Consider the following 25,499-nt stretch of genomic DNA (forward strand, 5'->3'; position numbering starts at 1 on the left):
GCTGTTATGATAATTTGTGTAAAAGTTTTTGTGGAAATGTTTTCATTTCTCTTGGGGGAAATGTCGGGTGGGATGGTAATTTTATGTGTAAAGTTTAAAGACAATGCCGAAGTGTCTTCCAAAGCGGCTGTATCATTTTACATTCCCACCAGCGAAGCATGAAGGTTTCAGTTTCTCCACATCCTTGCCAAGACTTATTATTTTTGGTCTTCTTGATTATAGCCATTCTATTGAGTATGAAGTAGTATCTCATTATGATTTTATTTTATTTTTTTATATGAAAACATTTATTATATTCAAAAGATAAATTTATAATATGTTACACATGAAAAACCTACAAAGCTCCTATGTAGGACAGCTTCTTAGAACATAAAGGTAATTTAAAATTACTATGAATGTACAACATTTTATAGTATAAGCTTCTGTCTGTTTGAACAATGTAATGATTTTTCTTTATGATTAAAACAAGATTCTGCAGTAGTCATCTCTGTAGCTATACAGTGACAGCACTCTGCTGAGCAATAATGTTGAACATCTTTTCATGTGCTTATTAGTCATTCCTATATCTTCTTTGGTATAATGTATATTAAAATCTTTTGCCCCTTTACAATACTAAGTTGCCTGTATTCTTACTATTGAATTTTAAGAATTCTTTATATGTTCTAGATATAATTCCTTTATCAGATATATGATTTACAAATGGAATATCTCTCCATTCATTTTTCTAGAGAGTTTGAGAGAGTATATTTATTTTGTATCTTGCAACAACACTGAATTCAACACTGAATACTAGTTCTAGTAGGCTTTTGGGTGTGTGAATTCCTTGAGAATTTTATACATATAGGATAATGAAAACAAAGACAGTTTTAACTTCTCCCCTTCCAAACTGGATGTTTAAAATTTTTTTCCATTATTAAGTTGACTATAACCTCTACTACAATGCTAATTAGAAGTTTGCTAGAGCAAACATTCTTGCTTTATTCCCAATCTTAGTGGGGGGAAAGCATTCAGTCTTTCTCCATTTAGTATGCTGTTACCTGGAGGCTTTTTAGTAGATGCTCTTTATCAGGTTAGGAAGTCCCCTTCTATTCCAGGTTTTTATCATGAATGGGTGTTGGATTTTGTCAAATGCTTTTTCTATATCTAGTGAGATGATCATGAGGTTTTGGTCCTTTCTTCTATTACTCTGGTGTACTACATTAATTTATGTTCAGTTATTAAATCAACTTTACATTCCTGGGATAATCCCTTGGTCATAATGTATAATCTTTTTTATATGTTGCTGGATTTGATTTGCTAAGATTTTGTTGAGGATTTTTGTGTACATTTTCATGAGGGATATGGGTTCATAATCTTTTTCTTGTGATAACTTTGTCTGGCTTTAGAATCAAGGTAATATTGACTTCATACAATGAGTTGTTCCTCCTCCTCTATCTTCTGGAAGAGACTGCTAAGGTTAATTCTTATTTCTTTGTGAAATATCTGATAAGAGTTCACTGCTAAAGCCCTCTGAGTCCAGGCATTTCTTTTTGATTCACTTACTTTACTTGTTTTAGGTCTTTTAAAGGTTTTCTATTTCTTTCTGAGTCAGTTTTGGTAATTTGAGTCTCAGAATTTGTCCATTTCACCTAAGTTGCCTAATTTTGGGGGGCAAAAACTTGTTCATAATATTCCAGAATGCTGCATGAGGTAGCAATTCCATTCTTAAATATATACCCAAGAGAACTGAAAACAAATAACCACATAAAAACTTGTATTGAGCTTTGTGATGACCTAGAGGGTGGGATAGGGAGGGTGGGAGGGAGGCTCCAGAGGGAGGGGATATGGGGATATATGTATATGTATAGCTGATTCACTTTGTTGTACAGCAGAAACTAACACAACACTGTAAAGCAATTATACTCCAATAAAGATACAAAAAAACAAACTTGTATTGATACATGCATACTCATAGCAACAGTATTCAAAATGGCTCCAAACTGGAAGCAACTCAAATGTCCATCAACTCCGGAATAATAAACAAAGTATGGTATATCCATGGAATGAAATATCACTCAACTATTAAAAGGAATGAAGTTCCAATATACTCTGCAACATGGATAAACCTTGGAAATATGCTAAATGTAAGAAGCCAGACACAGAGGGTCATATATTACATGATTCCATTTATATGAAATGTCTGAGACAGGTAGATTCATACAGACAGAGTAAGTAAGGGGAGAAGTGAATGGGGAGAGACTGATAATGGTTATGGGATTGCATACAGTTCACTGTGAAACACTACTTTGGAAAAAGAACTGGAGGCAGAGCTTGTTTAGTTGAGGTTTTTTTTTTTTTTTTTTTTTTTGCGGTACGCGGGCATCTCACTGTCGTGGCCTCTCCCGTTGCGGAGCACAGGCTCCGGACGCGCAGGCTCAGTGGCCATGGCTCATGGGCCCAGCCGCTCCACGGCATGTGGGATCCTCTCGGACCAGGGCACGAACCCGCGTCCCCTGCACTGGCAGGCGGACTCTCAACCACTGCGTCACCAGGGAAGCCCTAGTTGAGATTATTAAAGGCTGTGGAATTTTTGCAAGTTCTTAAGACACAGAAGAATACATATCTTTCTGGAGCAGTACAGTCTTGATCATTCATTTTCTATCGTAGAAAAGTTTACCAGGTACAGCCACTATGGAAAACAGTATGGAGGTTCCTCAGAAAACTAAAATACCATATGATCCAGCAATCCACTCCTGGGAATATACCTAGAGAAAACTATAATTCAAAAAGATACATAGGCTTCCCTGGTGGCACAGTGGTTGGGAGTCTGCCTGCCAATGCGGGGACATGGGTTCGAGCCCAGGTCGGGGAGGATCCTGCATGCCGCGAAGCAACTAAGCCTGTGCACCATGGCTGCTGAGCCTGCGCTCTAGAGTCCATGAGCCACAACTACTGAGCCCGCGTTCCACAACTTGAGGCCCGCACACCTAGAGCCCATGATCCACAACAAGAGAGGCCACCGCAATGAGAAGCCTGCGCACCGCAATGAGGAGTGGCCCCTGCTCACTGCAACTAGAGAGCCCGCGTGCAGCAACAAGGATCCAATGCAGCCCAAAAAAAAAAAAAAAAGATACATGCACCCCTGTGTTCATAGATAGCAGCACTGTTCACAATAGCTAAAACATGGAAACAACCTAAATGTCCATTGACAGATTACTGGATAAAGAAGATGTGGTACATATACACAATAGAATACTACTCAGCCATAAAAAAGAATGAAATAACGCCATGTGCAGCAACATAGATGTAACCAGAAATTACCATACTAAGTGAAGTAAGTCAGAAAGAGAAAGACAAATACCATATGATATCACTTACATGTGGAATCTAAAATTTGGCACAAATGAACCTATCTACAGAACAGAAACTGACTCATAGACACAGAGAACAGACTTGTGGTTGCTGAGGGGGAGGGGGGAGGGAGAGGAATAGACTGGGAGTTTGGGGTTGGTAGATGCAAACTATTACATTTAGGATGGATAAACAACAAGGTCCTAATGTAGAGCACAGGGAACTATACTGAATATTCTGTGATAAACCATAATGAAAAAGAATATAAAAAAAGCATGTCTCGGGCTTCCCTGGTGGCGCAGTGGTTGAGAGTCCACCTGCCGATGCAGGGGACACGGGTTCGTGCCCCGGTCCAGGAAGATTCCCACATGCCGCGGAGCGGCTGGGCCCGTGAGCCATGGCCGCTGAGCCTGCGCATCTGGAGCCTGTACTCCGCAACGGGAGAGGCCACAACAGTGAGAGGCCCGCGTACCGCCAAAAAAAAAAAAAAAAAAAAAAAAAAGCATGTCTCTATGTGTATAACTGAGTCACTTTGCTGTACAGCAGATTGGCACAACGTTGTAAATCAACTATACTATAATAAAAAAAGATTTAAAAAAATTAAAAAAGGGAAAAGTTTTACCAAGGACCTATTATGTACCAAGCACTATGATAGATACTGGGAAAATAAAAATGACCATGGCCATCACACAACATTTCTCTTAGAAGAGGGCAGACTAAGTGTATGTTTATTCCTTCATTTCTAAAATGCTATCCCAAAAGATGGTAAAGTAATAAAAAAGGGAGTGACAGCTCTGGGAGTGAGATTTCAGAGAACTTGAAAATTTGATATATTTGCAGAAATGAGAAAGAGGTTAAAATTGGGTGGTAGAGAAACCAACCATAGTCCAGAAGGGCACAGTAGAAGACTACGATAGAGGTGGGAATTATTTACCCCAGTGGAGCCCTGAGGGGATTTCAAGCTCCGCGTTGTCAGTACTGAGGCAGGAGTAGGAAACAAGGGCAGAGAACAGGGTGACCAGACTTCACACACCAGCTCTGTCAGTGGGACTTTTCCTCCCCCCACCAGACTTATCACCTAAGCATTAACTAATGTCACCTACTACTCTTCAAAGAAAATAAAAATCTGAGTATGGAAGGTTACGAACTTTAGTGTAAGTGCTGGCATCCCTCTCATTTGAGGAAGGTGTAGGGTAGAGCCTGGTCTGCCTGTCTGCTTTCCACCCACAGGCCCTGAGCAAAGTCTGGCAGTTCTCTCCCCACATTCACAGCTCATAGCTCCCTTCCAATCAGGGGAAAGGATGCTGAGTAACAGAAGCTACACAAGGGCAGAAAAAATCTTACAAGCTACTGATATTAAGTACTAAGGCCTTGCATTCATCGGTATGACTAAATAATCAAAAATTAACAGACAATGAAAAAATCCACAGCACAAAAGAAATGGAACAAAATAAATAAGCAGAATTGAGGCCAGAAGAAGCAACTTAAATAATATTCTAATTTGTACTGTATCTACAAATTAAAAATAGATCGCTATAAAAAGGTGGAATCAGAACAAAGAAACATTCTTAGAAATTAAAAATATGATTTTGGAAAAACATACAAATGACAACAATAAAAAATGAGAACACAGGAACAGTTAGATAAAATTCAGGATATATTTCCAAGAATGAAGTATAAAAAGTTAAAAAATGAAAAACACAAGAGAAAAGTTAGAGATATATAGGGCCAATTTAGAGAGTTTAAAGTCTGTTTAAAATATGTTCCAGAAATAAGGAAGAAAGACAAATTACCAGAGTTAAAGAAAGACATTAATTCAAATTGAAAACGCCCACTGAAGGCCAAGGAGGAGAAATTTAAAAGGCCCATGCCTTGATACCTTCTAGTGAAATTTCAGAACTCAAAGGATAACAAGATCCTTAAAGTTCACAGAGGGAAAAACAAATGATCAACAAATCGGAGTTAGACTGAAATCAGACTTTTCATTGGCAACACTGGATGCTAAAATACAACAGAGCAATACCTTCTAAGTTCAAAGGAAAAGTAATTTTGTACCTAAAATTCTATTACTGTACAAACTACAAATACTGTGAGGGCAAAATACTTTTCAGATATGCATGTACTTGGAAATTTTCCCTCCCACATAATCTTTCCAAATAAAGAAAAAAATTACTTGAGAGTGTGCACCAGGCAAAACAAAAAGGAATCAAAGGTAGAGGGGAAAAAAAAAAAAGAAAAAGGTAGAGGGAGACATGGGCTCTCAGAAATATTGGATCTAACTCAGGAACACAGTGAAAAGAAGTTAAAATAAGCAATTATAGGGATTCCAAGGAGAAAGTCTTCAGGAAGAAAGTAGATTGCATTAGATAAGCTGTATGATCAAGATACTGGATGTCTTTCATAAATAATATGAGTGAAAGAATATGCTACTTCTGTCAACTGAAAAAAAAAAAAGCAACATAGAAATGTCAGAGGAAAAAAGGCTATAATAAGAAACTTATGGTCCAAATAGGAAAAAAATTAAAATGAGGCATGATTTTCAGCAACTGCTGACAAGAGGAAGAAAAGAAAATCCATTTCACACTGACTCTTTAACCTTCTCTTTCAAGGAGCAAGGTTTAAGTGTCATAAGATTACATTTTTCACCCTAATCATATGAGCTGTCCCTGAACGATATTTATACAAATGTAATATTATTGTACTCATTTTCTATCGCTATTTAACAAAGTACTACAAATTTAGCAGTGTAAAACAATTGATTCAACTTTGTTGTACAACAGAAACTAACACAGTATTGTGAAGCAATTACACTCCAATAAAGATCTATTTTAAAAATAAATAAAAAGAAAAAAAAAACCCCACACATTTACTATCTCACAGTTTCTGTGGGTCAGGTGTGCAGGCACAGCCTAGCTGGTGCTCTGCAAGGCCACAATCAAGGGGTCAGCCAGACAGTTCCAGTCTGGAAGCATGATTGGGGAAGAATATGTTGCCAGGCTCACTTGGGTTGCTGGCAGAAATCATTCGGCAGAATCTGCTTGCTGCTCTAGACTAAGTGCCCAGCTTCTTTTTGGCTGTTGGCTGAAGGCCACCCTCAGCGCCTAGAGGTCATCCTCAGTACCCTGATTTGTGAGCTTCCTAACATGGTTGTTTATTTCTTACTTCATCAAACTGGTGAGGAGGGTCTCTAGAGTAAGTCTGGGAACAAGACGGAGTCTTACAAAATGTAATATAATCATGGAGTGACATCCTATCACCTTTGCCACATTTTATTGATGAGAAGCAAACTAAAGGCTCAGCCCACACTCAAGGGGAAAGGATTACACAAAGGCTTGAACACTAGGAGGTAGACACCATGGTGGGGGAGGGCCACCTTAGACTTTGTCTATTACAATTATAAAGGCTGATTATTTTTTTCTCTTAATTTAGATTTTTCAAGTGTTGAAACTTATTTGCTTCTGATCTAAACATTTTTCATTTTGCAACTTACTTTTTGTGTGTACATAAATTATTTTATTTTTTTAAATTTATTTTAAAAAATTTTATTGGAGTATAGTTGCTTTACAATGTTGTGTTAGTTTCCACTGTACAACAAAGTGAATCAGCTATATGTATACACATATCCCATCCTTTTCGGATTTCCTTCTCATTTAGGTCACCATAGAGCATGGAGGAGAGTTCTCTGTGCTATACACACATAGGTTCTCGTAGTTACCTATTTTATACATAGTATCAGTAGTGTATATATGTCAATCCCACTCTCCCAATTCATATTGCCCCCTTCCTTCCCCCTTGGTATCCATACATTTGTTCTCTACGTCTGTGTCTCTACTTCTGCTTTGCAAACAAGATCATCTATACCTATAAGTGCTGATCATTAATTTAACATTTTTAGAGACTTCTGCCTTTGACCATAAGAGTAAATGATAGCAAACTTACCCTTACACTATAATAAGAATAGAGAAATATATGAGAAAATGTTTTAGATATGAGAAAATAGGCAGCACAGGGCTGTGATCCCTGAAGAAAAGGAAACAAATGATGTGAGCCCTATAATCACCTGGACTTTACTTGGAAGCACTTTCTAAACTGCTGCACCAGAAGAGGAAACTAAGTAGAACGCAGCAATTTCAATCATTTGAGGAGACAAAGACCGCTGCTGGATGCTGAAATGGCTGGAATTTGCAGGAGAGAGTACTGGAAAGGAAGAAACTAATAGAGAAAGAACTCTAGAAATGTGCATAGGGGTTTCCTAGAATCTTTGGTTGAATACTAAATTGCACACGCACAGGGAAACCCCATGAGTCCAGGCAGGGAGGCTGTAAACTGAATGATCCTTGGAATTCATGCAGGACAGGGAGATAGTCCAGTTCCAGCTACACAGACAGTAGAGACTATTGAATATCTGGGCATTTATTAGAGACCCCAGAAGAGTCACACCTTAAACTAGTGAAGGCTACTCTAGGGCCAATCTAATAAAGCTTAAAAAATAAGCCTTGAAAGGATCAAGCTGATCTGTAGTAACCTATCTGTCTGCCAAAGCAAACTCAAAAACTCTTTAAAGGAAGACATCAAAATCCAGATGTGTAATCCCCTTCTCTTGAGTATAGGCAGATCTGTGAATACGACGGGAGATGTGGTAGCCACTCCTTTAATTGGGTTCTATCATATGACAAAGGCGAGAGGACTGACTACCTTATATTGCATAAGACCCTCCATAGCAGCCGACTGGAGAGAGAGTCTCATGTTGCCTTTGAAGAAGCTGCCATGTCGTGAGAAGGTCATGACGCTAGGACTTGGGGTTAGCCTGTAGGAGCTGAGAGTGATCTAGCTGACAGCCAGCAGAAAAAAATGGGGACTTCAGTCCTATAACCACAAGGAACAGAATTCTGCCAATTAATGAACTTGGAAGATCTTGGGTGTCATATGAGGTCACAGCCCCAGCCAACATCTTGATTTCAGCCTGGTAAGTCCCTGAGTAGAGGACCCAGCTCTAACCCATGCCTAAACTTCCAGCCTACAGAACTGTGGGATAGTAAATGAATATTGGTTTAGGCCACTAAGTTTGTGGTAATTTGTTACACACCAACAGAAAACTAATATGCTTGGAAAGAAGACAACAGTGTCTGCTCTTACCACTTCCCTCAGCTGGAATTTCTAGTCTATGCAATATTTATCAATCAAGGTGAAACAAAACCTATTTCACTGTTATAAGCGATGAAAAATAGCCCTGAAGTATATGAAGTGATGTTCAACTTCACACGATTAGAAAATTGAAATTTAAAGTACATTGAGATACAATTTCTAACATACCAGGTTGGTAAAAATTAAAAAGTGTAACATTCTGTTGTGGAGGCTATGGGGAAACTGGCCCTCTCATGTATTGTTAGTGGGAATGAAAATAAGTACTATCTTTTTGGAAGGCAATTCGATAGTATCCAACAAAACAACAGTATCCAACAACACATAGGTGTGTACCTTTTGACCCAGCAATTCTACTTCTCGAAATTTACCCTCAAGACACATTTCCAACAGTACAAAAATACATATCCACAAGGTTATTCCGAAAGCATAGTCTATAATTACAGAATACTAGAAACAAACTCAATGTCCATACAACAGGAATGGGATTAAATAAACTGTAGTACATCCACATAATAGTCTACAACAATGAAACAGAATAATTAAGATTTCTATGAACTAATGTGGAGTGATTGTCAGGATACTTTGTTAAGTGAAAAAACTGAAGTGCAGATGATCACCTAAATATGATACCTTTAAAGTAACAAACAAGGGTAAATTAAAAAAGAAAAAAATCTCCCCTCAATAGTTCAAAAGAAACACAGGAAGGGCATAGATAGGAATGGGATGGAAAGGATACAGAGAATTATGATAGAAGGGAACGACATTTTTCTGAGGAGAACTTTTTGTATAGTCTTACCTTTTAAAACCATGTTAATATCTCATATTCTTAAAAAAATCACAAGGATAGGAGGAGAAACACTAACACTGAATACAAACAAAACAAATAAACTGACCTGAATTTCAAATGAATAATGTTACTACGCTGAAGAGGATATAAAAAGAACTAACCAAAATAACTTTTGAACACAGTTTTTGGGCTTTATGCCTTTAGGCTTAAGACGAGAACTCTAAATTGAACTGAATTAGTAGGTCTTTTCTTTTCAGAGGCATGGGTTAGCAATTTTGAAACCACTTTCTTTTCACTATAGGATTGAACAGTTAAGTAACTTGTTATTGTTGATAATGGGAGCCAGGTTACACATTGTCACTGAGAAGGGAGTTAAAATATGGAAAGAGGTTAGGATAGAAAAGAACGAACTACAGGATATTGGATTGGAATTGGAGATATCAGTATGAGCTCATGGATTTGAAGGAGACTGATTCTAGGCCAGAGGCAGAGAAACTTTAAGATGAAGCTGAACATCTTGTGTGCTAAAAAATAAGGAAGCACTCAAAGAATGCTAGGGACATGTCAAAAGGGCACAGGAGCCACCTTGAAGTAGTTCCCATTGGCTAAATCTGGGACAATCTGAATACTACAATAAAAAGTGATAGTAGGATTCTAACCTACTGAATACAGAATGATTTCTGAGTCCATATTGATACAGATAGCCTGGAACTGTTATTACTCATATAATTCCATCATTTCTTCTACATTTATTAGTTGGCTTTCAACTGTAAGGATGAACTTTTCCTTTTCCCCTATATTTCTTGTTTATTAAAAAATAGACAGTAAAGTATTCAGGGGAAAAGGGCTTATCTGTAACTTGCTCTTACAACAGTTCAGAAAAAAAATCACATACAGAAACACAAAGAGAAAAAGGAGAAAGCAAACATAGTAAGATTTTAATATTTGGAGAATGTGAGGAAGAGATTTAGGATTTCTCTGAACTATTCTTATAACTTTTCTGTAAGTCTGAAATTATGTTAAAATAAAAAATTTAAGAAAAAGCTCTATGTACGAAGGTGTTCATTATAGCATTATTTATAACAGTGAAAACTTCATTCATTTAATAATTACTGGGTATCTTACACTCTACGTAGTGTGCTGGACACAAGGAATACAATAGCGAACAAGCAAGACCAGTTACGTGGCTTAGAGATTGAGAGGTTTCCTGGGATGTAATATTTGCAGGGCTCAAACTGGAAGAGTTGGTCACCCTCGGTTGAACTTAACCATGATGGTAACATATGGAAATGGTTATGAAATTACAGTACAACCATTTGATATAAGGGCAAGAGTAGAAAAGTAAAAACTATAATAACAGAGGAAGATACTTATTATTAGATGTTAAGCTAAAAATAAAGGATACAGTATAAATACTATTAGAATTGTACATCTATGTACATATAAAAACAGATATAAAGACAAAATAAAAATAGTACTCACGGTGATTGTGTCTTTCCTATTTGAATTTCCTATGTTAAATATTTTAATGATTAAAGAAAAATTTCATTCCAAAAGTTACTAACATTTCAGAAAACTGTCATAATTAAATCTAAATAAATGGGCCAAGTAATTGAGTTTAAGAAAATCTGACTAGGCAGTTAAGATCACCAAAAAATAAAAAAAATTTTAGCTAGTTTTGAGCATGTATATCTTCTTAAAATTACCTTCTGCCTCAGATTTGTGCCATTTTTTAAGAAATCTGCAAAGCTATTGCTCTTAATGCCTGAACCATTAGGAATTTTTTGGCAAAAGATGGGTATCTTTAAACCTAATGTAATATGACTTATGATTTGTTTGGAAGGTAAAGTACACAATTTACCAGCCAGTGGCAGTCAGGGTAGACAGTAAGTTCCTCAAAGATAGGAATTTCATGTTCCTGGTGCCCAACACAGCGGCAACCAATCACCAACAGTTTGCTTTTTAAGCTGAGGTGCTGAATACTATACACTCTTGAACAGAGGTTTTTAATTTGCCTCTAAGGCATCCAGAAATGGCAAGCCTTGGTAAGGTGGGGACTGATGAGGTTTGTGATTTATAAACCTCCTTGTAATCTTACTAAAAATTGTGGGTATGTCTACTTTGTGAGGGGAAAAGTTTATAGCTGTCACCAAAGTTTCAAAGAGGTCAAAGACCCAAAAGAGGTCAAAAGTACTGTTCTGAATAAACAAACAATATTATGAAAATTTCTAATGACTTAGAAATTTAGTAACTACATAAAGCCATTTATTCAATTTTTATATCATGGTTAGGTCACTTAAAATATGAGTGAAAAAAACCAAATTCCCCAACTCTAGGTTAAATTTAAGCTTGAATATGAAAGATCAAAAATCTGTCCAATGATTTACTAGCATATATCAACCTGGTGAATAATTACAGAATGTCTTCTGCTTTATGTATCACTAGATAACTTCTGATGACAACACTAATTTATTTTAGATGTATCTGGAAAATGTGCCACGTAAAGGGAAAACATTTATTTATTCATTTTATTGTGAATGTGCCAAGCACTGATATTTCAAAAGGAATATTCAGATCTTTTGAGAAGTACAAGGTCTACTGGAAAAGAGAGAAGTATAAAATATAATTGTTTATAATATAGGCAGGTAGAAACAAATAGTTTCCTGAAGAAGCTGAAGAGTATATCCAAGAAGAATTGATATCTAAGCTGGAGTAGTTTCATCACTAACAGAAAGAAGTGGAGGCTGGGATGGACAACATTTTACGCTATGGGCATGTTTACAAAGGTAGTAGGAATCCTCTTTTGTGTTGAGGATGGGATGGAGAAAAGACTAGTGAAAGATAAGGTCCAGGCTGGATACAGTCTATGAATTCATGATACATTTGGACGTTTTCCTGATTGCAAAAACCTGCAGCTATTAAATGTTTTTAAGGAGAGGAGGAGTTAATTGAAAAAAAGTAACTCTGGGACTTCCCTGGTGATCCAGTGGTTAAGACTCCATGCTTCTACTGCAGGGGGTGTGAGTTCGATCCCTGGATGGGGAACTAAGATCCTGCATGCCATGCAGTGCGGCCAAAAAAAAAAAAAAAAAAGTAACTCAGGAAGCAACGTAGAAGACAGACTAATGCGGGAAAGAAAAAAGATAAAATCTTTACGTGAAAGTATTCTTTCTGGAAAAATGTATTATGCCTGATTTCTTTTTAGAGTTCAGGTTTTCATATATAACTTTCTTAAAAAAAGCAATACATATTTTTAGTTAAAACCTTAATTTACAACTTAATGGCAGATTCTCATAGAAACTTAGCATGGGCCTATCATTTGCCTAACAGCTGCACCGCCTGGCTGCTGCTTACCTGTAACAGAGAGATTAGTTACCGCAGCACTGGTTAAAGGAAGGACTGGATTGACTGTGAGGGTAGTTGCTGCGCTGCTTGTCACAAGGCTTGGCGTGGTTGCCACCTAGAGGTCAGAAGTGAAAATATGCAGAAGCATTTAAAAATCAAAATTAAAAAATTTAAGTCCATATTGTAGATTTATTTTTCCTATAAAATTTTTAAAATTCCAGATACAATAGAATAAAATAAAAGGGCCTAAAAAGAAGTGATTTTATTAATTACTCTTTGATCTTGGAATTGAGAAAACTGGCTTATGTTGAAAGGTTCCTTTTGAATAGATGGTTTTTCACTGATGTTACTAATGGCTTTGCCCAAGTTTTAAAAAGAAATTAATAAAAACAAATTTCCATATTTCAATAGTGTTTAGCAAGACAGAAATATTACACCAGTTATAAACTTAATCTAAACAAGAAAACTATTCAAGGAGATCATGGGATCTGGGGTTCTTGTATTGCTTCTGTTTTCAACTATGTGGGGACAAGACTGTCTTGGTTTTGTTTTTAATGAAATGATATTAAGGAAAGAATGTAAAACAAATTTTTAAAAACTGACAGTTTGTTTTTGAAATAAGATAAATATTTCTACATTTTTGTAAGAAACACTGCCTTCCTTCTATCCTTCCCTCCTTCTAGAATAAATCCCAAACACAAAATAGTCACCTCCATAAAACAAAACTGTACCTAATGACTATCTTTTTCATAACTACTATCTCATGAACTTTATGATTAAAGCCTCACCATTTAACAACCATAGGCTTCACTTGATAAACTAGTAACTGCTATTAATGATGACCTTAGTTTGAAAAGCCTGCCAGTATAGAATAATATTCAAATAAATTAAAAATCAATTAACAAACTCAACAATATTCCCATCTTTGGAATCCTGGTTGGAAATGTGGCATCATATTTACAGTTGTCCTAAAGATCAAGGGAGTCACATGACCACTATATGTTCCTTCAGTCTAGCAATACTTTACTCAGTGAGGTTATAAATAAAAGGCCCACATGTTTGTGAAAATCTGAGACAATTGTTTTAATACAAGTTCAGAGCTAAAGGTTATCTGGGAATTTACTGTCACTTAATCATGTATGTGTAAGTTTAATAAATTGGGCTTTAGAACCCAACATGAATAAAGTGCAACTAAAGATTTTTTTAGATAACTGGAATTTGCCACAAATTTACTCCCAGTTACAGAGTAACCTAATAAACTACATCAGAGAAGAGAATAATAGAACTGCAGAGAAACAGGAAAGGATTAAAACTGTTTCCTTTAAAAAAGAAAGATCAGTAAGTTCTTGGGTTAATAATGACATTTAATTACTTTTGTAACATTTAAAATATAAATTTATATATCTTTATTCAACATGAATATACACAATAAATTCCTATAATGAAATAAATTCATTTGATAGGGTATTTGTAAAATTGTAAAAATTAACCCTTGAGCATGCCTCCCTATTTTTCATCCTTACCAGTGAGGTCGGGCTGGGGAAAATTGCTTTGATAGGTGAGCTGCTGGTCCCACCACTGCTCGGTGGGTTGATTCTTTTTTCTTTCTGGCGGCGGTTACAAAACCAAACACGTATCACCTCCTTTTCCATATTAAGTTGATCAGCAATCATGGTGATCTCTTCCGAGGTAGGCTTTTGATTCTGAAGAGGGAAAAAATAAATCACCTTTTGGAAAAACTTTTTGAACTACTGACATAACCATGTCATTAAATGAATAAACAAATGGGGAGGAGGAACAATAAGAGAATGAAATTGGGATATACAAGGCCATATTATTCCACTTTCAACAAAGAACTTCTATAGACACATTCTAATGAACATGTATTCATTAAATGCAGTCATATTAACTTAGAATAAGTTATTATTGAATATTTATATATTTTTTATTTTAAGGGCAATTAATCGTGAATGAAACCAATACCTTATTTATTAGTGGGAATTTAGGAACTTCCCCAGTGCTTCATGCACATAACCTCACTTGGACAATGTGAGGCAGGCCATAAGCCTGCGGGGCATGAAAGGCAGTTATTTTACAGATAAAGGGACTTCAGCTTAGGAAACCACGTAACTTGACCAATCACACAGTTCAGAAGTGGCAGAGCAGATAAAGACTCCTGTTTCAACGCTCCTTCCATGGTGCTCAAGGCTTTTCTGAATTAGAGAAGTCAAAATTTTGTTGGAAGCTTTGATTGTGATATTCTCTGGTACCAGAAAAACAAACAAAAAAAACCACACCAAAGACCTGTTGAAATAACTTGAACTCTATAGCTCATCAAGGCCTTCAGGGTTCTGGTTCCAAACACTACAGTTTAGCCAAACCAAACTACTTTTGTTTCCCCTGATGCATGTCATGGCTTTTCTCTCTGGATGCCTCTGCTTGAAGCGCTTTCCCCCCACCTCTCCCTACCTGTGGAATTCCTATGTATCCTACAGCTGCTGCCTGCCTCTCCCACTTTGAGTGCTCACATGGATCTCTAAGCCTGGTCTCTCCTGAACCCTGAAGCACTCTGGTTTTGTTTCCTTATGTTCAGTAACTTACTTGTTCTCATTGTCTCCAATACATTTATAAGCATCCATTAGGGCTGAAGCTTATAAGTCCATATTTTATGGTCTACGGCAATGGTTCCCAACCTTCATGGCACCAGGGACCAGCTTCATGGAAGACAATCTCTCCACGGACAGGGGTGGAGGTGTGTGTGTGTGTGTGTGTGTGTGTGTGTGTGTGTGTGTGTGTGTGTGTGTGTGTGTGTGTGTGTGTGTGTGTGTGTGTGTGTGTGTGTGTGTGTGTGTGTGTGTGTGTGTGTGTGTCTGGCTCAGGTGGTGATGCAAACGATGGGGAGCGGCAGGTGAAGCTTTGCTCACTCGACCGCCACTCACCTCCTGCTGTGCGGCCCGGTTCCTAACAGGGAACCAGGGACCTCTTGGGGACGCCTGGTCTACGGCACTTAACAATAGTATTATACAGACAATCCCATGTATATGAAAAGTAAAAACCTCACTAACCTCCAAGAAACTCTTCTCTAAGGCCACACGGATGTTGGTCTCTATGCTGGTGCGTTTCTTCCTCCTACGGTTCAAGCCCTCAATTCCCATCCCTGGAGAATTCAGGGCACTTGGGCTGGAGAGAGCCGAATCAGATGAGAGGTTCTCTGTAAGAAAGAAGAAAACACATAAATCAAATCAGCTGAGCATGATTCATGCGCACAATACATGTATTAACAACAACAATAAAACTGACCAAAGTATTTTAGGCTAAAAGCAAGTATGAAAGGTTTTCATAACCTACATTAAAATATTGTTCACTACCATGGATCTTTCTGCTGTTCTTATTGGCAGTCTTTGTCTCAGGATGGTTGACCATACTGTCATTGCTATTCTTTGATTCATTTCTGAGAAAGCAGTTTACTATTCCTACCCTTACTCTCAGCTCTACCTCTTCTGAGTTGTGCTCTTATGTTTTGGTTTTGTTTGCTTATTTATTTATTAGCTCTAGGGATAAAAGAAAGAAAGCTTTTTGGAAATTATCAAATGTTTAACATTTATCTTGCAAATGACCTCTCATTTTATTTCACTGGTATTCCTCCCCTTCCCCCCAAACCAAACAAATAATGAAACATTTCTAAACTATTTAAACTTTAAACAAGGTTCTGTCATTTAACAGTTTAATGACCCTGAGCATGTTACAGACATCTCTGAGTTTCTTTCCACTCTCTATATAAAATGAGATGGAGGGGGCAGACCAGTGGTTCTCACCTGTGGAACTCAGAAAGATTCCAGATGCTGAGGCCATACCCAGAACTACGAAATCAGACTGTCCAAGGTTGGGAGTTACAGGTTTGCCTTTTCCAAAGACCTGAATTTTGTTCATATCTACAATGAGAACCATAGTCTAGGGGATCTCTAGGGTTTCTTATAGCTCTCATAGTCTATGATTCCGTGACTCAAAATTCAAAATTTCCAAAGGGAAACTTCAGCACAAAACACATTAAGTTAAAACTAACAGCTCAATTTGTGTATAAAATTGGTGGTCATTTTTTTAAAATTGAAGTATAGTTGATTTACAATATTGTGTTAGTTTCACGTATACAGCAAAGTGATTCAGTTACATATATTTTTTCAGATTATATTCCATTATAGGCTATTATAAGATACTGAATATAATTTCCTGTGCAATACAGCAGATCCTTGTTGCTTATCTATTTTATGTATACTAGTAGTTTGCATTTATTAAACTCATACTCCTAATATGTCCCTCCCTCCCTCTCCCATTTTGGTAACCGTAAGTTTGTTTCTATGTCTGAGTCTGTTTCTAAATGTATATAGACTCATTTGTATTATCTTTTAGATTCCACATATAAGTGATATCATATAGTATATGTCTTTGACTTACTAAATTTAATATTCTCTAGGTCCCCTCTTCAACTTCCTTCAACTGTCTCTCACCCTGGGCTCAAATACAAGAAATATTCGAAAGCTAAAAATTATTGCTGATTATGTACCTTGTAATTACTAGCCTACTTAAATGAATTAGCTCTCTGATTTATGTAGTCATAATTTATATTGCTCCTCCAAAGATTGTGAGCTTCAAGGTTCTGTAGTACCAATAATGTAATAAGAAATATAAACCCCAATTAATACAACAATCTCTCCTATACAATTTCAATGAACAATGAGGAAATGTTTTATACATTCACCCACCTGCATCATTTAGCCACTTCTCCAAAAGTGGCTTTAACTTGCACATGTTCTTAAAGCTGAGGTTCAAGGCTTCAAAACGAGAGATGGTAGTTTGGCTGAAGTCATTTCCATACAGTTTACCCATAGCAAGCCCAACATCGCCCTGCAGAGTAATACAGAAGAGGAGAGGGGAGAGAAAGAGAGGGAGAAAAGGTTCATCTAATGTTATGGTCTTCACTCGAGGGTGCTGCTCCAATAACTGTTCCAGACAAAGAACCAACAATCATTCCATTTACTGGGTCCTACAAAAACATCCATTCCTAAGCTGAGCACAGTATTCCAGTGAGGACTCTGTTAGTTAGGTCTTGACTGTGACAACATTCAAAACTGTTCCATATTCCCTCCATCTTGAATCTCTTCTTGCTACCTTATGTAATAATTGAGATATCAAGTGTTTCTACTAACTCTCAAAAGGTAGTGCTGAAATTCTACCAAGTCCCTTAATTGATGCAACCAAAGTGATCTAAGTAATCTTTAAAAATCAGTTAACCTGTATCACCTACAGGGTTAATAGATGTAACTGTCTGGATAACCTTAGGTATTTCTGAACTAACCAAACTTCCCGTAAATCACTTTAAAATTTAGAAATAATGCCTCATTCTTTTATTTTTTTCCTGTAAAGCATTTCTGGAAGCAGTGAAAAAAATCTCCTTTCCACCCTTAGTTTGGATTTCAAAGTTTGTTACAAAAACCAGGTATTCTAAAAAGACTACTTTTGTAACCATTATAGAGATAGAAATTCACAGTAGAGAGGTTTGACCCATTTAGTCAAACCTTTATGGGCACTGGAAACTTGGTAACCTTACAGCAATAGAACAATGATCCCCTGAATATATTACAAAAAATATCTTTCTCTATAAGCCTATAACCTTTGAAATGTATAGAGTGCTTTTCCTCCAGCTGAATCTCTCTTGTTAAAGCTGAAAAAGGCATATCTGAATAGTTATTGTATATATAGATAATAGAAGCTCATGGGGTGGAAATAATTCACGCTCTCATTTCAGTTAGTTCAGTGACAGGGCAGAAAAGCAACATTTCTGGTCCAAAATACGACATAGCTAATTCCACTAGAGACAGCCAACTCCCAACTATCCTGACAACACTCATTTTGAATTAGGATTATCCCAGTCCTTTGATTTCTCTCCACTACAATCCATCTTTTGGATAGTACATTGTTTATTAGCACCTGCATTAGGGGTTAGTCAGGGAAAAGAAAACATTTCTTTTTAAACTCCAATTTCTTACTGGGGAGCAACTTCTGATAAAAAGTTTAATAGAGGAGAAATGTTAGAACTGTACGATAAAATGAGACATTGAGAATACCTGAACTCCAACTGATCTATATTCTAATCTTTCCCATAGGATAGATGGGCATTTAAATAACCACCAGCCACATGTGGTTATTTAAATTTAAATTAATTCAAAATCAGATAAATTAAAAATTTAGTTCCTTAGCACTATTAGCCACCTTTCAAGTACTCAACAGCCACATGTGGATAGTGGCTATTGTACTGGATGGCACAAATACAGAACATTTCCATCATCACAGAAAGTTTTACTGACACCTCTAAATATACTATCTCACAGAAGTAGAGCAAAAGTAGACTGCTTATTGATTTCCTTCCAATTGTAGTAAAACCCAAAGAACCAGGACAGTGTGAGTAGAGCATAAGTGTTATCCATTTTCTCTATATACAAATATATCTATAAATATATTTATAGATTTTATCTACAGTGTTATCTCTATACATTTATTAAAGCTGACTTCATTTAGTGAACAAATATTCACTAGTTGCCTACTACACGTCAGGCATTGAACTATGCTTTGTGTGTCACATATATTCATGTCTTGGTCACTTTGTTTAGATTACAGCTTTCTAGAAAACTAAGGCCAACTAAACCCTGTAACTCTTTGAATGTAAGACCTGCTGTAGAAGTCAGATGGTAATAAATGTTTTCTGACATTATAATTGCATAATTCACTAAAAATTGTTCACAAACTTCTGTAATACCTTTCTATGAAAAGTAACAATAATGACAATATAAAAAAAATGAAATACCTATTCAAAAATCACATCAAAATAAGAAACAATGCCTTCAGTTGGTGGCTGGAAATAAAGCTAGGCCATCAACTAACGCAAACTATGGCAATAAATGACAAATCCACTTAACTGAGATTTATAATACAATTGTACTTCACATTTAAAGGATTTCATTGACTAAAAATCAACAGGTACCTCAGTTAATATACTAATTTTCACTAATTTGATATAAGCTTGGTTTAGTGCTTTTATAACTCACAACCATCTTAGGTTCTCCCCCTCACAAAAGTAAATGTTTGAAGCAGTTGACTCATACCTAATCTGAACTATATTATATCCCTAAACTGAACTATACTGTATCTGAACTATATTACATGTATATATTTTAAAAAGCAAAGGAAAAAAGAAACAAAGACTGGGATTAGGATATAATTAATGTATCACATGTGATGGATGGTGTTAGACTATGGCATGCCTTCTAATTATGTAATGACATCTACAGTAATCCTTAATAACCAATTATAAAGTTAGAAAACAACTACTGTTTAAAACACCTAATAACATGTATATTTACTCAGAGAATAGAGATTTGTTTGTTTGTTTGTTTCAACTAATGACTGGAATGTCTAACTTACCCTCTGTGTGTGTGTATAAATAAATTAGATACAAAGCAATGTTTAAAAAACTATAGTTGAGGTATCTGACTTAAAAAAAAACGTTGATCTTCCCATTCTGCACCAGTAATTATGTGCCTTAGTCCACACAGTCAAGGTCTGTGAAATGTTGCCACTGCTAAAGTCAAAGTCATTTTGAAAAATAAGGAAGAGCTGTGCCAAATAATAGAATAAAACCATACAGCAGAACACCAGACCATAGGGAAGCTCTTTTATAGAAAAAGGAGAGAGAGAGAGAGAGAAAGAGCAACAACCCTGGCAGTATGTTGGGTCAAATGCCACAAAAAGGCAAACCACTATCTGGGTAAAAGTTAAAGATTTTTAAAGGCCTTAACATCCCTGGCATATCACTCAGGCAACAATCTCCTAGGAAACGTAAGAGTATGCTGTGCTAATAGCCTAAGAGCTGAAGCACTGCTAAACATGCCAACCTTATACTTATTTAAGCTTATTAATTTACCCCTATTGATCTAGTTGTATCTTTTAGCTTTCTTTTTTGAAAACAAGCCACATGGTTTAGATGTTTAAAAAGTACTAAAATCTTTCTGAATTGTCATTTGTTCCTTCCCAACTGAGACTCCTCACAAATATGTGCATTTTCTCTAAAATTACATCTATTAAAAAAAAACATTTTATGTTCTCAATAAATAGTTTCTTTGAGCAAAAATAAATTACCAAAGAAATATAAGGAATAAAAGCCTGTTCTTAAAAACACAGGGATGTCATTTTGGAGGAGCCCAGTGACCGCACTAGGCTCACTAGTGAGTAGGTGGCACACTACTGTACTTTCAACATAAAATAATTTGGATAGTATTTAAGTGGTGGCTTAAATTTCAAACAGTAATTATATTCTCTGGGAAAAAACCATCATGTTTCTCCTGATTCCATTAAAATGCCCAATCCAATCTATACTTCAGTAATTTTATTTCACCTAATGATCCTATATCATTTTACATAAATGTCATTCAGTTTAATTCTTTTCCTGCTTTAAAAAGTATTACTTGTGACAGGTTAATTAAAGAGTGAGTCAGTAGGAGTGCTTGGGCAAAACCCATATACCCCAACGCCTGTTTAAACCATTAAGCTTATTATACTTTAAAAGCCGTCTGCTAGGTGACATTTTAAAAAATTAATTTGGAATTTTCATCTTCAACAGATTCCCATTTGATTAATCAGTCTCAGTTCGGGGTGTGTGTGTGTGTGTGTGTGTGTGTGTGTGTGTGTGTGTGTGTGTGTGTGTGTGTGTGTGTGTGTGTGTGTGTGTGTGTGTGTGTGTGTGTGTGTGTGTGTGTGTGTGTGTGTGTGTGTGTGTGTGTGTGTGTGTGTGTGTGTGTGTGTTTCCACCACCCCTTTCTCTCTTCCAAAAAATGGTTTCAAACAAGTCTTTCAAACATTTCCCCTTTCAGCTACTATAAAAGACCTTGTAATCTTTACTCCTCTCAGTCTTACACATATGTAGCACGAAGGTCTAGAACCAGATGTTTTTCAAATAACAAAGCCCTCAGTATAGTTATATCATCCTCCAACGTAATCTTTTAAATTCTCTCCATGTATTGGTATTATTCTAATTTCAGAGGCCTGTGTTCTGAGAGAAATCTTAACGATTTTAACCTAACAATAAATTATAAATTTATAAATGAATACATACGATGAAAGTCTAAACTTATAAATGCAGAAAATGGCTAACAACAAGTTACAGTCTAAAACTGAAAAAGAAGGCTGAGAAATATATTGCTCCTTAGAAGTCTCTTTGGACATGGAAAGCAAATATTTGGACCCAGCCAAGGAGGGAAATCTAAGTTAAAGGTGGGTTCATCTTACCTGAGTGAATCCAAGTTTGATTCGTCTTTGTTTGAAGGTCTTGGCAAATTGCTCAAGCTCCTCAAGGTCACTGGGCTCCTCCAAGCTGGGAGTATCAATTCGCTTTGGTGTTGACTGGCTCTGTGGAAGTGTCTGAATTGGGGTTGCTGCTATTGTGCGTGTTGGGGTGGCTGGCTGCTAGAGAAGGAACAAAAGAATAAGAACAAACATACACCAAGATATTTAAGTTTATATCCGGAATGGCTGCAAGTAAACAATTTAAGGAAATGGCTGTATTCAAGAACTATGAAGACCATGTGTCACTGTAGAAGGTACAACATAATACCCAGTGAGAAAAGCAGAGTGTGATGCTATATACACTACAGTTACAGTTAAGGTTAAACATGTAAGTCTATGGAAAAGACTTGAATACACAAAAATGAAATCCATTGTCTTTGGGTTTTCAAATGGCTTGAATACATGCATCTCATGCCATTTAATAAATCAGTCTTTATTTTTAAGAATCTATATCATAATAAACATGCCACTTAAACTATAAGTTTCAAAACAGCAGAGACCATACCCGTCTTATCACTATCATATCTCCAACTTGTAACACAATATTATAAAAAACATATAAGATTATTAAAACTATTTTAAGGGGGAAAAGTAAATCACCTACAGTTTAAATAACAATAGCTTCACTTCAGTCTACTTGTTCAAGTTTTCATCCATAGAGCTACATTTTTTATGCTGTTTTTAATTTGTTGCACTAAATTTAATCTGTAAATGTTTCTCACAAATTACAATTTTCAAATCTCTACTAACAAGGCATACATCCCACAGATCGGAGTAATTTTTTAAATATGATTAATACATTGGAATGGACCATAGGGCATAAAATCGAAGAGTGAACTTTTTTTATTTAATTGAGGTATGACTGACATACAAAAAAGCTGTACACGTATAATGTATACATCTTGATGAGTTTGAAGATTAAATAAACATCCATGAATATATACCATCACCATATACAATGCCCTAAATTTATCCATTACCCCTAGAAGTTTTCATCCTCCCTCAGATCTACGTTCTTAACCTTAACTGTAATTATGGTAACAATTTTATACTCTGCTTTTCTCACTTAACATTATGTTTTAATTTTTTTCCCTATGTTGTTTCAATCATTGTAATTATCATTTTCAAAGGCTGACTGAAAGGTAATATTATCATAATTTATTTAACAATTTCTTCATTGCTAGGCACTTTTTCATTTGTTTTCACTAACAGGCAACACCACAATGAAAAACTCTTGTGCATACAGTTCTGTTTTCCACCTTTGTAATTAGTTCTTTGAGATAAATTTACAAAGGATTTTCTATAACTGGATAAAGAGTACATCATAAACAATTTCATGGCTTTTGGTATACATCATACATAATGCTGGTTCTCACTATACCATGTTCTCCACATGATTTGTTTTAGCAGTTTTAAAAAATGTTTTGCTAACTCAGGGAGTAAATTGTACTTTGCTGTTTCCTTAATTCATATTTCTCTTATTACTTAAAGCCAAATTTTCCCCACATGTTAATTATTATCTGTATTTCGTTTCATGTGAATTGAACTCACATCTGTAACCCATTTGTAATGACATCCTTACTCTCACCCTTATCCTTAAAGAGCTCAATCAAATGTTATAGATAAAGCCTTTGTCTGTTGTATTAATACAAGTAATTTTCCCAATCTGCTTTTTTCCTTTTATTTTTCAGTATACATAAGTCTTAAATTATAATTTGGGTGAACTTTTGTTTTTTTCCTTTCTAATATCTTCTGTTGCTTCAAATCTGAGAAAGCTTTATTTCTAACTTGGATAAAATTCCTTTTAATATTCTGCTAGCTTCTTCTATGTCTTTTAAAATATTTAATTATTGAAATCCATCTAAAGTTTATTTGCAGATATGAGGGTAAAAATCTGTTTTTTTTAAAGAAAATATTAAATCTCCGTATTACACAAACACAAGGCTACACTGTTTTACTCACAACCCCTGAGTAGAACCCACCCTTCTGAGTATTCACTACTGGGACGTGCTGCCCTGACTCTGCATCATAACTGCTCAGTTAACCCTTCCTGTGAACAGAAGCCCAGGTGAGAGATTATAGGACAAGATTACAGATGAAGTCCATGGCTATGTGCTTTTCTCTTGTAATTTAAATGGGTCATATACCCCTAACTCTGACCCCATTAGTAATATGCTTTCTCCAACTGAACTAACTGGCCCTGAAAACTGCACAAGAGGAATTACACAGGCCTACACCTCGGGTAAGCTCCTCTCTATCATCCTGCTTCAATGAAGACAACAAAATTTATCTCTCTGGCATGTTGACAGTGAGAAAACTTTAATATGACCATCTGGAGGAGCCCAAAACTGTACCAACCATATTAGAGTCCTATGTGGTTGTAATTTCCCACTGAAACTGGTTGATAAGTAGAGGTGAGTCTCAACTATCAGATGGTTGCTTCATTTCTAGGCTTGAAGTAGGCCCGTTCTCAAATAATATAGGACTAAAAATAGCTTGGGTATCTTTTGGTGGGGTGGTTACACATAAGTTACGCCAACTCCAGAAACCTCAGGCTGGACTGGGCCAGAGCTAGAAATAGTAGAGTAAAATTCAGTGAGCAGGAGTCCGGATGAAGCTACAACAGCCCTGCCACTGTTTACAAAGCTCGTAGGCCAGGAAGGAATTGCTGGTATAGGCTTTTTTCCAACATCATTTTTATAATTCAGCTTATTCACAGTTAAGTGCACCATTTAAAAGTGTACAGTTTGATGTGTTTTGACAACTATATAGTCATATAACTGCTACCACAATTAAGATTCAGAAAATTTCCATCACCCCCAAAAGTTTCATTGTGTCCTTTGCTGTCAATCCCCACCCCTAGCCCCCATCCCCTGGCAACCACTGACATGATTTCTGTCCCTATAGTTTTGTCTGTTGTAAAATGCCATATAAATTGAATCATAGAGTATACAGTCTTTTATGTTTGGCTTCTTTCACTTAGCATAATGCTTCTGAAATTCATACATGACGTTGAATGTATCAGAAGTACATTTCCTTCTATGGCTGAGTAGCATTCCATCATATAGATATGCCAAAATTCATGTTATCTATTCACCAGCTGATGAATGTTTAGGCTGTTTCCACTTTGGGGTGATTACGAATAAAACTGCTATGAACAGTCAGTCATACACAGGTCTTTGTGTGGACAGATGCATTCATTTCTAAGAGTAGAACTGCTGAGTGATAAGGTACATGTATATTTAACTTTATAAGAAACTGCCAAGATGTTTTCCAAAGTGTCTGTACCAATTTGCAACCCCACAGGCAATATATAAGAGCTGTAGTTGCTTTATTTTCTCATCAACACTTGGTATTATTATAGTCTTTTTAATTTTGCCATTCTAATGGGTGTGTAGTGATATTTCTTTTGCATTTTCCTAACGACTAATAATTTTGAGCATCTTTTCATATGCTTATTGGGTATTTACGTGCCTTCTTTGGTGAAGTATCTTCAAAT

The 25,499-nt window shown here is 36.2% G+C and overlaps 1 protein-coding gene across 5 annotated transcripts in view; it reads right to left on the reverse strand.

Moving 5' to 3' along the window:
* The window catches only part of POU2F1 (POU class 2 homeobox 1), a 179,688-nt gene that overhangs the window by 10,646 nt on the left and 143,543 nt on the right, over window positions 1-25,499 (reverse strand). For 4 of the 5 annotated variants that reach the window (XM_060296871.1, XM_030875579.2, XM_060296882.1 and 1 more), the window contains 5 exons: window positions 21,944-22,120; window positions 17,368-17,509; window positions 15,673-15,818; window positions 14,131-14,310; window positions 12,617-12,722 (listed from right to left, as the gene is read on the reverse strand). In XM_060296871.1, coding sequence (XP_060152854.1) covers window positions 12,617-12,722; window positions 14,131-14,310; window positions 15,673-15,818; window positions 17,368-17,509; window positions 21,944-22,120 — 751 coding nt within the window. The remainder of the gene's footprint in view (window positions 1-12,616; window positions 12,723-14,130; window positions 14,311-15,672; window positions 15,819-17,367; window positions 17,510-21,943; window positions 22,121-25,499) is intronic. The other variant, XM_030875576.2, reaches the window with a different exon arrangement.

The sequence above is a fragment of the Globicephala melas genome, chromosome 1 (assembly GCF_963455315.2).
Source record: "Globicephala melas chromosome 1, mGloMel1.2, whole genome shotgun sequence".
Lineage (NCBI taxonomy): Eukaryota > Metazoa > Chordata > Mammalia > Artiodactyla > Delphinidae > Globicephala > Globicephala melas.